We start from the raw sequence: 12,451 nt of genomic DNA, 5'->3' as shown, positions 1-12,451 counted from the left end.
GCCACCTCGGCTGTCTTCCAGTGCCCTGCGTAAGTCTGAGCTCCCTGTCGTGAGACTAGCACGGACGAAGGACTCCTACTTAACACAGGAATACCAAGGTACACTGGGAAGCATATCTCAGTGGAAATATGCAATCAGTGCCTACCCCGAAGGGGGGGGGGGACTTAAGAATACACATATGACCCGGAGGGGGGGTGTATACGGAGAACACTGGGGTGTCCAGCCCGCAGGGTGGAATATTTCAACCCCAGGGGTGGCAGACTGGCTTGCCAAGGGAAAGACACATGCTCGAAAGAGGCTTACAGTGGAAATACACATGTGGGGGTCGCCCAGAGGGGGATCCATGCACATGGCGGCACCTAGCCAACGCGAAAGCTGCCAGAGGCATAACTCTGGCGTTGACGTCAACAGCGCTGGAGGGACTCAGGGCTTATCAGGCTCACCTGAGGAGAATATCGCACGTATCCAGTCCGTGGAGTGGAATGGCGAGCAAGCGAAGACACCTGAGCGGGTCCTAGTACCGGCTGGTTGAAGCGAGTACACGGGAGGACACTGGCTCCACTCGGAGATTGTAGAATCTGGCGAATGTGTTGGGTGTCGCCCAGCCTGCAGCTCTGCAGATGTCTGTTAGCGAGGCGCCATGCGCTAGAGCCCAAGAGGAGGCCACACTCCGGGTGGAGTGGGCCGTCACACCAAGGGGGCACGGTCGACCTTGCTGCTGGTAAGCCAAAGCAATGGCGTCCACTATCCAGTGAGACAACCTTTGCTTGGAGAGAGCCTTTCCCTTCAGCTTCCCACCATAACAGACAAAGAGCTGGTCTCAGGTTCTGAAACATTGCGTTCTGTCTACGTAAGAACGGAGGGCGCGTACTGGACAGAGCAATGCCAAGGCTGGGTCTGCCTCCTTCAGGGGCAGCGCTTGCAGGTTCACCACCTGGTCCCGGGAAGAGAGTGGTGGGAACCTTGGGCACATATCCAGGCCGGGATCTCAGGATCACGTGAGAAAATGCGTGCAGATCCCCTACCCTCTTGATGGAGGCCAATGCAACCAGGAGCGCTGTCTTGATTGACAGGAACTTAAGCTCCACTGATTGCAGAGGCTCAAAGGGAGCACTCTGCAGGGCAGTTAGAACCACTGAGAGGTCCCAAGAGGGAACGAGAGGAGAGCGAGGAGGATTTAGTCTCCTTGCTCCTCTCAGGAACCTGATGACCAGGTCGTGCTTTCCCACGGACTTACCTTCGACTGTGTCGTGATGTGCGGCGATAGCGGCAACATACACTTTCAGGGTGGAGGGAGACAGCTCTCGCTGCAACCCATCCTGCAGGAAGGAAAGCACGACACTGATCGGGCATGATCTGGGGTCTTCTGAGTGAGAAGACACCAAGAGACGAAGAGGTTCCACTTCGACGCGTAGGCATGCCTAGTGGACGACGTTCTAGCGGAAGTGAAGGTAGCCACCACCGCTGGTGGTAGGGTACTCAACCTGCCTCGTCCTGTCCAGGAGCCACACGTGGAGGTTCCAGAGATCGGGACGAGGGTGCCAAAGGGAGCCCCGTCCCTGAGAAAGGAGGTCCTTCCTCAGAGGAATTGGCCAGGGAGGAGCTGTCGCGAGGAGTACAAGTTCGGAGAACCAGGTTCGGGTGGGCCAGTGCGGCGCAACCAATATGACCTGCTCCTCGTCCTCCCTGATCTTGCACAGGGTCTGTGCAAGAAGGCTCACTGGGGAAACGCATACTTGCGGAGGCCCCGGGGCCAGCTGTGCGCCAGAGCGTCCGTGCCGAGTGTGCCCTCGGTCAGGGAGTAAAACTGGGCGCAGTGGGACGAGTCGTGGGAGGCAAACAGGTCTACCTGTGCGTCCCCGAACTGATCCTAAATCAGCTGGACCGCCTGGGGATGGAGTCTCCATTCTCTCGGAAGAGGCTGAAGCCGTGAGAGCTCGTCGGCTGCACAGTTCAGGTCTCCCGGAATATAAATGGCTCGAAGCGACCTCAGATGCTTCTGACTCCATATGAGGAGGTGGCGGGCGAGTTGCGACATACGGCGGGAGCGTAGACCACCTTGTCGGTTGATGTACGCTACCGGTATTGTCTGATGGGACTAGTACGTGCTGGTTCTTGAGCAGCGCCCGGAAGCGGTGCAGAGCGAGACGTACTGCCAGCAACTCGAGGCAATTGACATGCCATAGGCGGTGGGGTCCTGTCCAGGAGCCCGCGGCAGCATGTCCATTGCACATGGCGCCCCAGCCCGTGGAGGAGGCATCCGTTGAGACAACAACATGCCTGGAAACTCGTTCTAAGGGCACTCCGGCCCGAGAAAGCTGAGATTCGTCCACGGGGTGAAGGTCTGATGGCAGGTCGGAGTAACTGGTACTCGGAACGTGCCCTGACGCCATGCCCACCTCGGGACTCGATCGCAAAGCCAGGGCTGAAGCGGTCTCATATGAAGCAATCCGAGCGGCGTTGCCGCGGCTGCAGATGCCATATGCCCCAGGAGCCTCTGAAAAAGTTTCAGTGGAACCGCACTCTTGCCCTCAAATTGTCTCAGGCAAGTCGGCAGTGACTGCGCGCGCTCGCTCGTAAGCTGCGCGTACATGGCGACCGAGTCGAATTTCCTACCGAGAAAAGAGATCCTCTGCACGGGGCAAAGTTTGCTCTTCTCCCAGTTGACCCGAAGGCCCAGACGGGCTAGGTGCCGGAGCACTAGGTCCCTGTGTTCGCAACCCTGGTCCGAGAGTGAGCTAGGATTAGCCAGTCATCGAGATAATTCAGGATGCGAACCCCGTGCTGCCGTAGCGGCACAAGGGCTGCCTCGACGACCTTCGTGAAGACGCGAGGAGACAGGGCCAACCCGAATGGGAGAACTGCGCCCCTCGAAAGCAAACCGCAAGAACGGTCTGTGACGAGAAAAAATGGAGACATGAAGTTGGCGTCCTTCAGGTCGATCGCTGCAAACCAATCCTGTGGCTGCACACATTCGAAAATGCGCTTGGCCATGAGCCTCTTGAACGGAAGCCTGTGAAGGGAACGGTTCAAGACGCGCAGATCCAGGATTGGCCTTAACCCACCGGATTTCCTAGGGACAATGAAGTAGGGGCTGTAGAAGCCGGACCTCATTGCGGCTGGAGGGACAGTCTCGATCGCACCCTTCGCCAGCAGGGTGGCGACCTCCGCACTCATGACAGGGGCATTGCCACCGACCATAGTGAAGCGGACTCCCCTGAAGCGGGGAGGAGACCGTGCGAACTACATCGCATAGCCGAGCCTGATGGTTCGCGCGAGCCAGCGGGACAGGGGGGACGCTCTAACCAGGCTCCCACGGACTGTGCCAGCAGGGTCATGCGAACGACAGACGTCCCCCCGGGGGTGCAGCGAAGCGGAATGACCGGCCCAGACGTGGGTGGCATAGCGGCCCGGTGTGGGGGCACGGTCATTAGCTGCGTCCTGCCAGAGGAGGCCAGGGAAGGACCAGCGTTCCACAGGGGCGTGCTCTGGCAGGGGTCTGGCGACAGAGGGGGACGAAAGTGGCCAGGCCCGTGAGCGTGCGCACTATCATCCGAGAACTCTGTGACAGAGGAGGGCGAGAGTGGCGGGACCCGAGGGTGGCGCGCACTGTCGTCCGAGAACTCTGTGTGCTCAGAGATGGGAAAGACAGTTCTTTGGAAAAAGAGGTTTTCCCCCGGCCCTCCACCGGGGGAAGGAGTGGCCCTGCAACCACCTCCTAGAAAGAACTGCAACCCATCTCTGAGCTGCCCGTAACGGGAGCACCGCATTGCTGCGGGGCTGGACACGGGCTGGGGCGCCTTCCTGCGACTACCTCCACGGCACGGTCTGGGTGAAGGGTGCTGCTAGGGCCGGCAGGGAGTGTCGCAGGAGGGCGCCCTCGGCGGCAAGCGGAATGAGGCAGCTGAGCCGACTGTTGAGCAGCTGGCCGCGGGATCAGAGCCTCAGTCTGCTCTGGGCAGCCGAGAACTCTGGGCAGAGTCCTCGACTGCGCCGCCGAGGAGGCCAGTCTGGGATATGGGGAGTTGAGGAAGCGGGTTCGCTCAGCCTCGCCCATATCAACCAGACTAAGCCAGTTTTTGTCTCTGGACCACATATGTGGACATCACCTGACCCAGGGAGCGTGTGGTCACCTTCGTCGCCCATAGAGCGAGGTCGGTGGCGGCACGCAGCTCTTGCAAGAGCCCTGGACCAGCCCTACCCTCGTGCATTAGCAATGAGCACCCTTGGCCTGGTAGACCTGAAGGATGGGCAAAGCATGCAGCGAGGTGGCAGCCAGCCCCGCAGCTCTATAGATCTCTGCCACCGGAGTAGACAAAAAACCTACATGCTTTGGGGTGGGTGGGTGCTTAGGGCCGCCACGCCAGTGGAGGCGCTGTGGGGACACAGTTGTGTTGCCACAGAACACTCCATAGGGGGAACCCCAGTGTACCCACTGGCCGCGACCTCATCGAGCGCAGAGAAGGCGGAAGAGGCCGCTGAGCAATCTCATGACCTCTTCATGCACGTCCAGGAAGAAAGGAATTGGGGGCGGGCCGACGTGTGCCGGTGCGTCCCCAAAAACCGATCATCAGCCTTAAGCACTTGGGACATGGCGGAGGGTTCCACACAAGCCCAAATGCTCGCGACTGCCCGGGGAAGCATGGCAGAGTTCTGGTTCAGACTCGGGCAATGCTGGCACACCCGGAGGAGGAAGCACAGCCGAGTCTTCTCCAGCGTACTCACGCCCACCTTGTGATGCGGCGATAGACAAGATTTCATCTGCCAGGGCATCGAATGAAATGCTGGACCAACCTCTGGCCGGGACTGGTCAGCGATCTCATCCGGATACCACACGGGTTGCAATGTGAAGAGGAGTGTGTGGACCGAGGATAGATCGTCGGGTTGGTTCCACACAGCAGCCTCTGATCACCCTGGCCACCAGCCGAAGTATTCCCTCTTGCGGAGAGAATAGATCGGGGTGTGGATGAGGGGACTCTCTCTCGAGGAGGTCATCGAGTCTCGATCGTTACATTGCGATGGTCATGTCCCCGCAATGAGAACATGACGCATCCACGAACGCTGTCTGTGCGTTTGCCCAAACACATCAGACAGCGTCCGTGCCCATCAGCTGATTTAATCTGTGTATCGCACCCAGAAACACACGGGCGAACCGTCTTTAAAAAGACGCGCCGCGTGCAGCTCTTTTAGAGAGATAAAACTCAAACAGCAGTGTTGAAGCGCCCAGGGAGAGACACACAACTGGCAGACCACTGCGCAGATCGGCAGGCAATATGAAGCTCGCTGGAATTCGCCGTCACACCAACACTTCTGAAGAGTAGCTCGTCTCGAAGAGTGAAGAGAGATGATCTCAGAATGGCTTGTGGAGTGAAGAATGCTCTTGGCTCCGAAAGCGAAAACATATCTGCATGTTGCCAGCTCACTTCCTTTATACCCACATGGTGGGGCGGAGTTACGCTATGCAAATTCAGCAGACCCATGGCATTTGCTTGCCATTGGCTCGTTTTATTACTGTTCGAAGAGGATAGGCTTCTAAGCGAACCCCATTCGTCGTCATTCGACGTAACTCGAAGTGACAACGAAAGGGAAACACAGATATTTTGTCCTTCATCAATGGCCATAAGTTATTGTAGTTTATTTTTCACTTATATGTAAAGCGTGTTGTATTTTAAGAGGAAAGCAGTCCCTCCTTCTGTGTTCTTCAGAGTCCACACACAAAGATTCATCAAAAGAGCGACTAGATATCAACAAGTCTCATTTTAGGTAAAACCATTTATCAAATAACAATTCTTTTGTTTTTTTAGATTGCTTACAGTTTTTTAGTACAACAATGAAAAACTTCCACACCAGTGATTGTTTTTGTGTACGTTGTTGCTCGTTTATCGTCTGGTACCCAAAACTGCTTTTAAATTATTTGTGATTTGTTTGGACAAAGGCATCCTTGTCAAAAAGGTATTTAGCTATGCGAAGCACAGATAGTTTTGTAATCTTTTAAATAGTCATAATTTCTCCTATGCAAAGTACTGTGCTCACATTTCTTATTGAACTTGAACAAGACAAGAGTGATGTGAACATGCTGATTACAGGTGGAATCCAGAGCTTCTCCTAAAATGGAAACCGGCGAGGTCATCTCAACAGACAAAGTTACAGTCGTCAGATTAAAGGTGACACAAGAAAACGTTATTTGTGTTGATGGACATGAGACCGAAGGACAAAATCTAAATACAGTTCTTAAAGGATTTTTGAAATTACAACCAAAGGCATTGGGGCTAATGCATTTACTCAATACCACATAAATTATAATAATACATAGTTTTAGCAATTTTCTGAGTATTTCTTCTAGATCACTGCATTCATGCACACATGTATGTTATGCCATAATGAATGCAACACCTGACCTGTATCTGCCCTTAGACTGTCCAGGTAATGATTGGAGTGGTGGTCTTCTTTCTTGGTGTTCTACTCACCATCATTGACTACAATTACCCTGCTATTCTGGTCTATAGTGGCATCACCTACTGGGGGTCTTGCATTGTGAGTTTCTCTTAATGCTTTTCCTTTTTTGCCTCTCTTTTTAATGTCCAGAATGAAGTGTGAAATGTCTTGTTTCTCTCAGTTCATCAGTGCTGGATCTCTGTCTGTTGCTGCGCAGAATAAACTTCATCCTTCTGTGGTACATATCACTTATTAACTCGTTATTTGTCACAATGTTTATAATGTGGGCCTAAATTAAGATATCATTTACTAGCAAAGATTAGCACATTATAGCTTTAGACTGTAAAAGGACAAGGTGGAGAAACTGGACTTGTGATATTTGTAACTGAATATATATATATATATATATATATATATATATATATATATATATATATATCATTAATAATAATAATATATAATTTAGAAGTAAATTTGATTTAGAAAATAAATTAACTGTTATATAAGAGACACTGTGTCACAATTTTCAAGTGTTGGTAATACATTTCGAGCGTTTTTCTTTGTGGGGTCCAGTATGAGTAAATACAAAAGAAATCTAGAAAATAAAATTTCCTGTAAGTGATACAATAGCTTTCAATTGCCCACAAAAGGATAGCAAAACTAAGGAACCTTTACTGGCACACAACTAATAAGTATAGGGGAGAGCGGGGCACAACCTAACGCATTTTGGTTTTGGCTCAATTATTTAAAAAATAATTAGGTTAGATTAATTTTTCTTTTACACAAGAAACATACACATCTCTGCTACAAATGAACACTTAAAGTTTTTTTCTAGGACCTTCCATTTTCGTACAGTTGCACTGAAAGTGACAGAAGTGCAAATGTTACAACTTACCCCATATGCGGGGTTAGTTGTAACAGACAGAAGGGTTAGTTGTAACACTTGTGTGTAATACACATAATTCAGTACTATTTTATCTGTATAGTTTGATATTGTTTGTACATCTGTATAGATAGATATCCATACATCCATCCCTCATCCAATCATCCTTCTATTATGGATCAATATCATGGATAGAGATATAGTAAAAGGGCTGAACAGTTTTGCATGCAAAATTATTATTATTATTAATAGTAACAGTAATAATAATAAAAACAAGCTTAAAATCACATTTTAAAGTGTTTATTACATGAAAACAGGCAATATTTTTAATAAATAAACAAGTGATCAATATAGTAAACAAATCCCATAGCCTACAATATTGTGAACACTTGGCGGCTTAGTTGTAACACTGTGTTACAACTAACCCCGCTGTGTAAAAAATATTTTAAACCTAGCTAACAGTTGCTAGGAGTTGCTGACATGTTTCAAAATGGTGCCATGTTTTAGCCAACAAGACAGTGATTAAGGCAATATAAAGTTAGATTTGGTGACGTACACACACAACTCAGAAACAGAAAAATATGTATGATGAAAAAAAATACTTAGATGGTGTCAAAACACTCTTTGTCCCGTATCTTCACAAAATATTACCAAAACTTTTCACAAATCCACGGGAGACCGTCTTCTGGCAGCGAGAGAAAAAGAGCGTAAACACAACGTCTGACGTCGTTGTGTTGAGCGTCTGACCCTGAGTAACTACGTACAAGGTCCGTGTTACATTTAGCCCCGCGTTAGGTTGTGCCCCGCGCTCCCCTAGGTACCACTCTTAACTCGTTAAGTTATGGCCCACACACACACACACACACACACACACACACACACACACACACACACACACACACACACACGCAGACGCATATGTTGTTTAATAATGTTATACCCCCTCAGTGTGTCACGGTGTGGGTTTTGTTCCTTGTTGTCTGTCATGTGATTCCCTGTTTGCCATGTGTCTTGTTAATTGTCTGATCATTGTTCCCATGTGTTTCTGATTAGCCACGCCCCCTTGTTATCTTGTTTAGCTTGTTTGTCTGTGTATTTATACCTCTGTGTTTCAGTTGTTGGTTGTCGGTCGTTGTTTGCTGTAGCTTGTAGCTGTTTCTTGTTCCTTTCCTGAGTGTTCTGTTGTTTGTTAAATAAAGTAGTGCGTGCATGTGGATTCTCTCTCAGCTTCGTCCTTGCCGCATCGTAACAGAACGACCGACCAAACGATGAATCCAGCAGCAGCTTTGGGGAGTCTTCAGCCAAGAAGGCGGCCACGCCTGATTCTCCTTCCCAGGATGGCCGCTGCCACGTCATCTGAGAGATCGTCTATGGCAAAGATGGCCGCCTCCACGCTTCCTGAGCTTTTTTCTGTTCCTGAGACCGCGTCTGTTCCTAAGCCTGAGCTCCACGTCAGCCCTGCCGAGCCTGAGCTCCACGTCAGCCCTGCCCAGCCAGAGATGATTCACGTCCAGCCTGAGATGCTTCAAGTCACGTCTGCCGAACTAGAGCCTGCCCTTCACGCCAGTCCAGCCGAGCCTGCACTTCACGCCAGTCCAGCCGAGCCTGATACTGAAAGTGTCATGCCCGCCGAGCCAGTGTCTGCGCACAAGATGGCCGCCGCCGAGCCAGTGTCTGCGCACAAGATGGCCGCCGCCGAGCCGGAGCCAACGTCTGTTCCTGAGCCGGTGTCTGTCGCTGTTCCTGAGCCGGTGTCTGTCGCTGTTCCTGAGCCGGTGTCTGTCGCTGTTCCTGAGCCGGTGTCTGTCGCTGTTCCTGAGCCGGTGTCTGTCGCTGTTCCTGAGCCGGTGTCTGTCGCTGTTCCTGAGCCGGTGTCACCCAAGGGGTCTTCACCGCCGTGGCCGCCCGAGGGGTTTTCACCGCCGTGGCCGCCCGAGGGGTCTTCACCGCCGTGGCCGCCCGAGGGGTTTTCACCGCCGTGGCCGCCCGAGGGGTCTTCACCGCCGTGGCCGCCCGAGGGGTCTTCACCGCCGTGGCCGCCCGAGGGGTCTTCACCGCCGTGGCCGCCAGAGGGGTCTTCACCGCCGTGGCCGCCCGAGGGGTCTTCACCGCCGTGGCCGCCCGAGGGGTCTTCACCGCCGTGGCCGCCCGAGGGGTCTTCACCGCCGTGGCCGCCCGAGGGGTCTTCACCGCCGTGGCCGCCCGAGGGGTCTTCACCGCCGTGGCCGCCCGAGGGGTCTTCACCGCCGTGGCCGCCCGAGGGGTCTTCACCGCCGTGGCCGCCCGAGGGGTCTTCACCGCCGTGGCCGCCCGAGGGGTCTTCACCGCCGTGGCCGCCCGAGGGGTCTTCACCGCCGTGGCCGCCCGAGGGTCCTGCTCCGCCCTGGCCGTCTGTCCAGCCTCAATCTCCAGGCCCTCTTCCGTTCCACGGGCCTAGCCCTCCATCCCTCCCCCGAGTCCGCCTCCGCGTCACCGCCCACCTGAACTTTCATATTTTGTTTTTTTATCTTTGTTTTTTATCCCTTATGGGCGTCAGGTGCCGCCAATAGGGGAGGGGCTATGTCACGGTGTGGGTTTTGTTCCTTGTTGTCTGTCATGTGATTCCCTGTTTGCCATGTGTCTTGTTAATTGTCTGATCATTGTTCCCATGTGTTTCTGATTAGCCACGCCCCCTTGTTATCTTGTTTAGCTTGTTTGTCTGTGTATTTATACCTCTGTGTTTCAGTTGTTGGTTGTTGTTTGCTGTAGCTTGTAGCTGTTTCTTGTTCCTTTCCTGAGTGTTCTGTTGTTTGTTAAATAAAGTAGTGCGTGCATGTGGATTCTCTCTCAGCTTCGTCCTTGCCGCATCGTAACACAGTGTCTGAAACTAGTACATTCTGTCTTCTTTGTATAGGTCAAAGCCTCTTTTGGAATAAATGTGTTCAGTGCTATAACTGCAGGACTCGCCATTCTTCTGATGTCCATACATTTAGGAGTAATATCAATGACGGATCCAAGTTTATATGCTGAGGTATTACAGTTCATATTTTGTATTCATGTGTAATATGTCTTCATTTGTTTTTTGTTTATTTGTTACACGTTACACTTATAACCGAGGCAGAGTGGCGACTTCATACAGATGGTACTCAACCAGAATAATACTTTATCCCGCCGTTCCCGCGGTGGTTAAATTGCGGGTGTGTATTTGTTGCCTTTGACCGCTAAGAGGCGCTACAATCGCAGACTTTGAAAAGTGTCAGTTTATTCTCTCTATTGCGTAATCTGCCGCGGCTCATTGAGAGTGATTGATGTGGTAACAGATCAATTCAAGTGAAACATGTAGTTAAACGAATTCATAATCACAAGACTGAAATTAAATTTAATAAATAATGAAAACATTTCAACAATAATGTTAAATAGAACAATAGAAAAATATTAGGCTACATCAATGAGGCTTTGTAACAGCATAAGACGTTATCTTAACAGCGGTCCGACGATAGCGCAGTGGTCAGCGCAACAGCACGAGCTTCACGGAGCTTCAAGCGATGCAAGATCGAATCTCATTGTAGCCTACATGCTGTTGGCCGATAGTGTTCATGTTTTACCATTCTTGATGCTTAGATAGGTAACTGTTTATTAAAGTCAAGCCTTTTGTTTAATTATCGATGGCACATTACAACATAAATTTGCTGCATTCCAGTAGAGCCGCTGCACAGACGACAAAACTGATGAAGGAAGATTGTCAGCCGATCGCGTCCGAAAATGAAAATGATGAAGCTTTAATCTGCTAAATTATTGTTTTGTGAATCATTCACGAAATTGAGATGACTGACATTGATACCCGCCATAGCAAAGGAAGACATTTTTAAAAACAGATCCTGGACATTTCAAGGTTTAAATAAAGTGTCGGTCAGTTTATTTATTTAAAACAGGGTTGCATCGAGTTAGAGTTTATTTTCTAAGTAAGAAACAGAATCTTATTCTTGTGACATTTTAAATCTGTATTGCCAAATAAATTGCAGCTAAATAAACAATTAAAACAGTAGCTAGTCTGCAAAACGAAAATAGTTCAAAGCAACATAAATTAAGATCATGCGTTTTTCTTTGCTTCTCTCTCGCGCTGGATCTCTTTTATTTTAGTGTATTTAGTCTCCCTGCACTGCGCGCGCCGGGTCTCTCTCGAAATTAAACATTTCAGGGTTAACACATGTTGTGGCAAAAATTCATCAAACAAACATCACTGCGTAAGGGAGACTCAGAGTCAAATGATAAAATAGAAGTATTTATTCTTGCACGAATAGGAGCAGTCTAATACACAGTTGTTACCCTGTGCAGAAGAGTGACACACCCCCAGACAGACTGAACCACCTTTTATCTAAGTTTCAAGGTCTTCTCCCCCCCCAGAGCCATCCTCCCAGTAGTTTTCCATCCAGTAGGTTTCCATAGACAAAGAAGCCATAACACTAGTTTCGATTCGTCACTAGAGCCAACTCCTAAGCCCTCCTTCACCAAATGGCCTTCTGACATCTAGGTCAGAGGTCCTTGTTCGTCTGTTCTCTGGAGTGTCTCTCCCTTCTGCCTCCCCAGGTACATAAACATCATCTTCTCTCACTACAAGTGAGAGACACACATGTGACATTCTTGAATCATCTATATTTTACTAAAGATCAGTGAATATCATGAAATCGCCACTACAACTCCTCACTTTTTATCATTATTAATCAAACATAATAATAAATATAGCTGCAAGCAGCAATCACCGGGGCCAAGCGCAAGCAAGATGACAAGACATGCCAAAGTGGCTGGGAGTGTGAGACCCACTGCAGCAAGGAGCAATTAAAGACATTTGAAGATGAATTTTGGCAAAATGGTTGAAAAATCACATACAATAACTAAAAATATGATTATCACTTTCGACCAATAGGTGGCGCAGTTACGAAACTGATGTGATGTGGTCAGAGTGAAGTGACAATGACACATACAAAGTTTGGTGTCAATATGTCAAGGCATTGCAGATATAAAGCCTGAATAGTCATTTTGGCATCATGCCTCAACTTTGCCACTGCGGTATACGAAAACGGTTTTGTCTATCGACACGAAATCCATAACTTTTACTCGGCACAGTCTGGAGATGACACGATCCGATTTTGGTGA

The 12,451-nt window shown here is 50.0% G+C and overlaps 1 protein-coding gene across 1 annotated transcript; it reads left to right on the top strand.

Moving 5' to 3' along the window:
• Window positions 1–5,416: 5,416 nt before the first annotated feature.
• LOC306998926 (membrane-spanning 4-domains subfamily A member 8-like) lies at window positions 5,417–10,888 on the top strand (the record flags this gene model as incomplete). Its single annotated transcript, XM_079613324.1, has 5 exons — window positions 5,417–6,164; window positions 6,415–6,534; window positions 6,617–6,673; window positions 10,212–10,328; window positions 10,784–10,888. The coding sequence occupies exons 1-5, from the start codon at window positions 6,111–6,113 to the stop codon at window positions 10,886–10,888; spliced, it is 453 nt and encodes a 150-aa protein (XP_079469450.1). The 5' UTR covers window positions 5,417–6,110.
• Window positions 10,889–12,451: the final 1,563 nt, after the last annotated feature.

Source organism: Phoxinus phoxinus (genome assembly GCF_949152265.1).
Source record: "Phoxinus phoxinus genome assembly, chromosome: 5".
NCBI lineage: Eukaryota > Metazoa > Chordata > Actinopteri > Cypriniformes > Leuciscidae > Phoxinus > Phoxinus phoxinus.
Note: the sequence above shows the minus strand (reverse complement) of the source record. Positions and strands in the feature narration are given on the sequence as shown.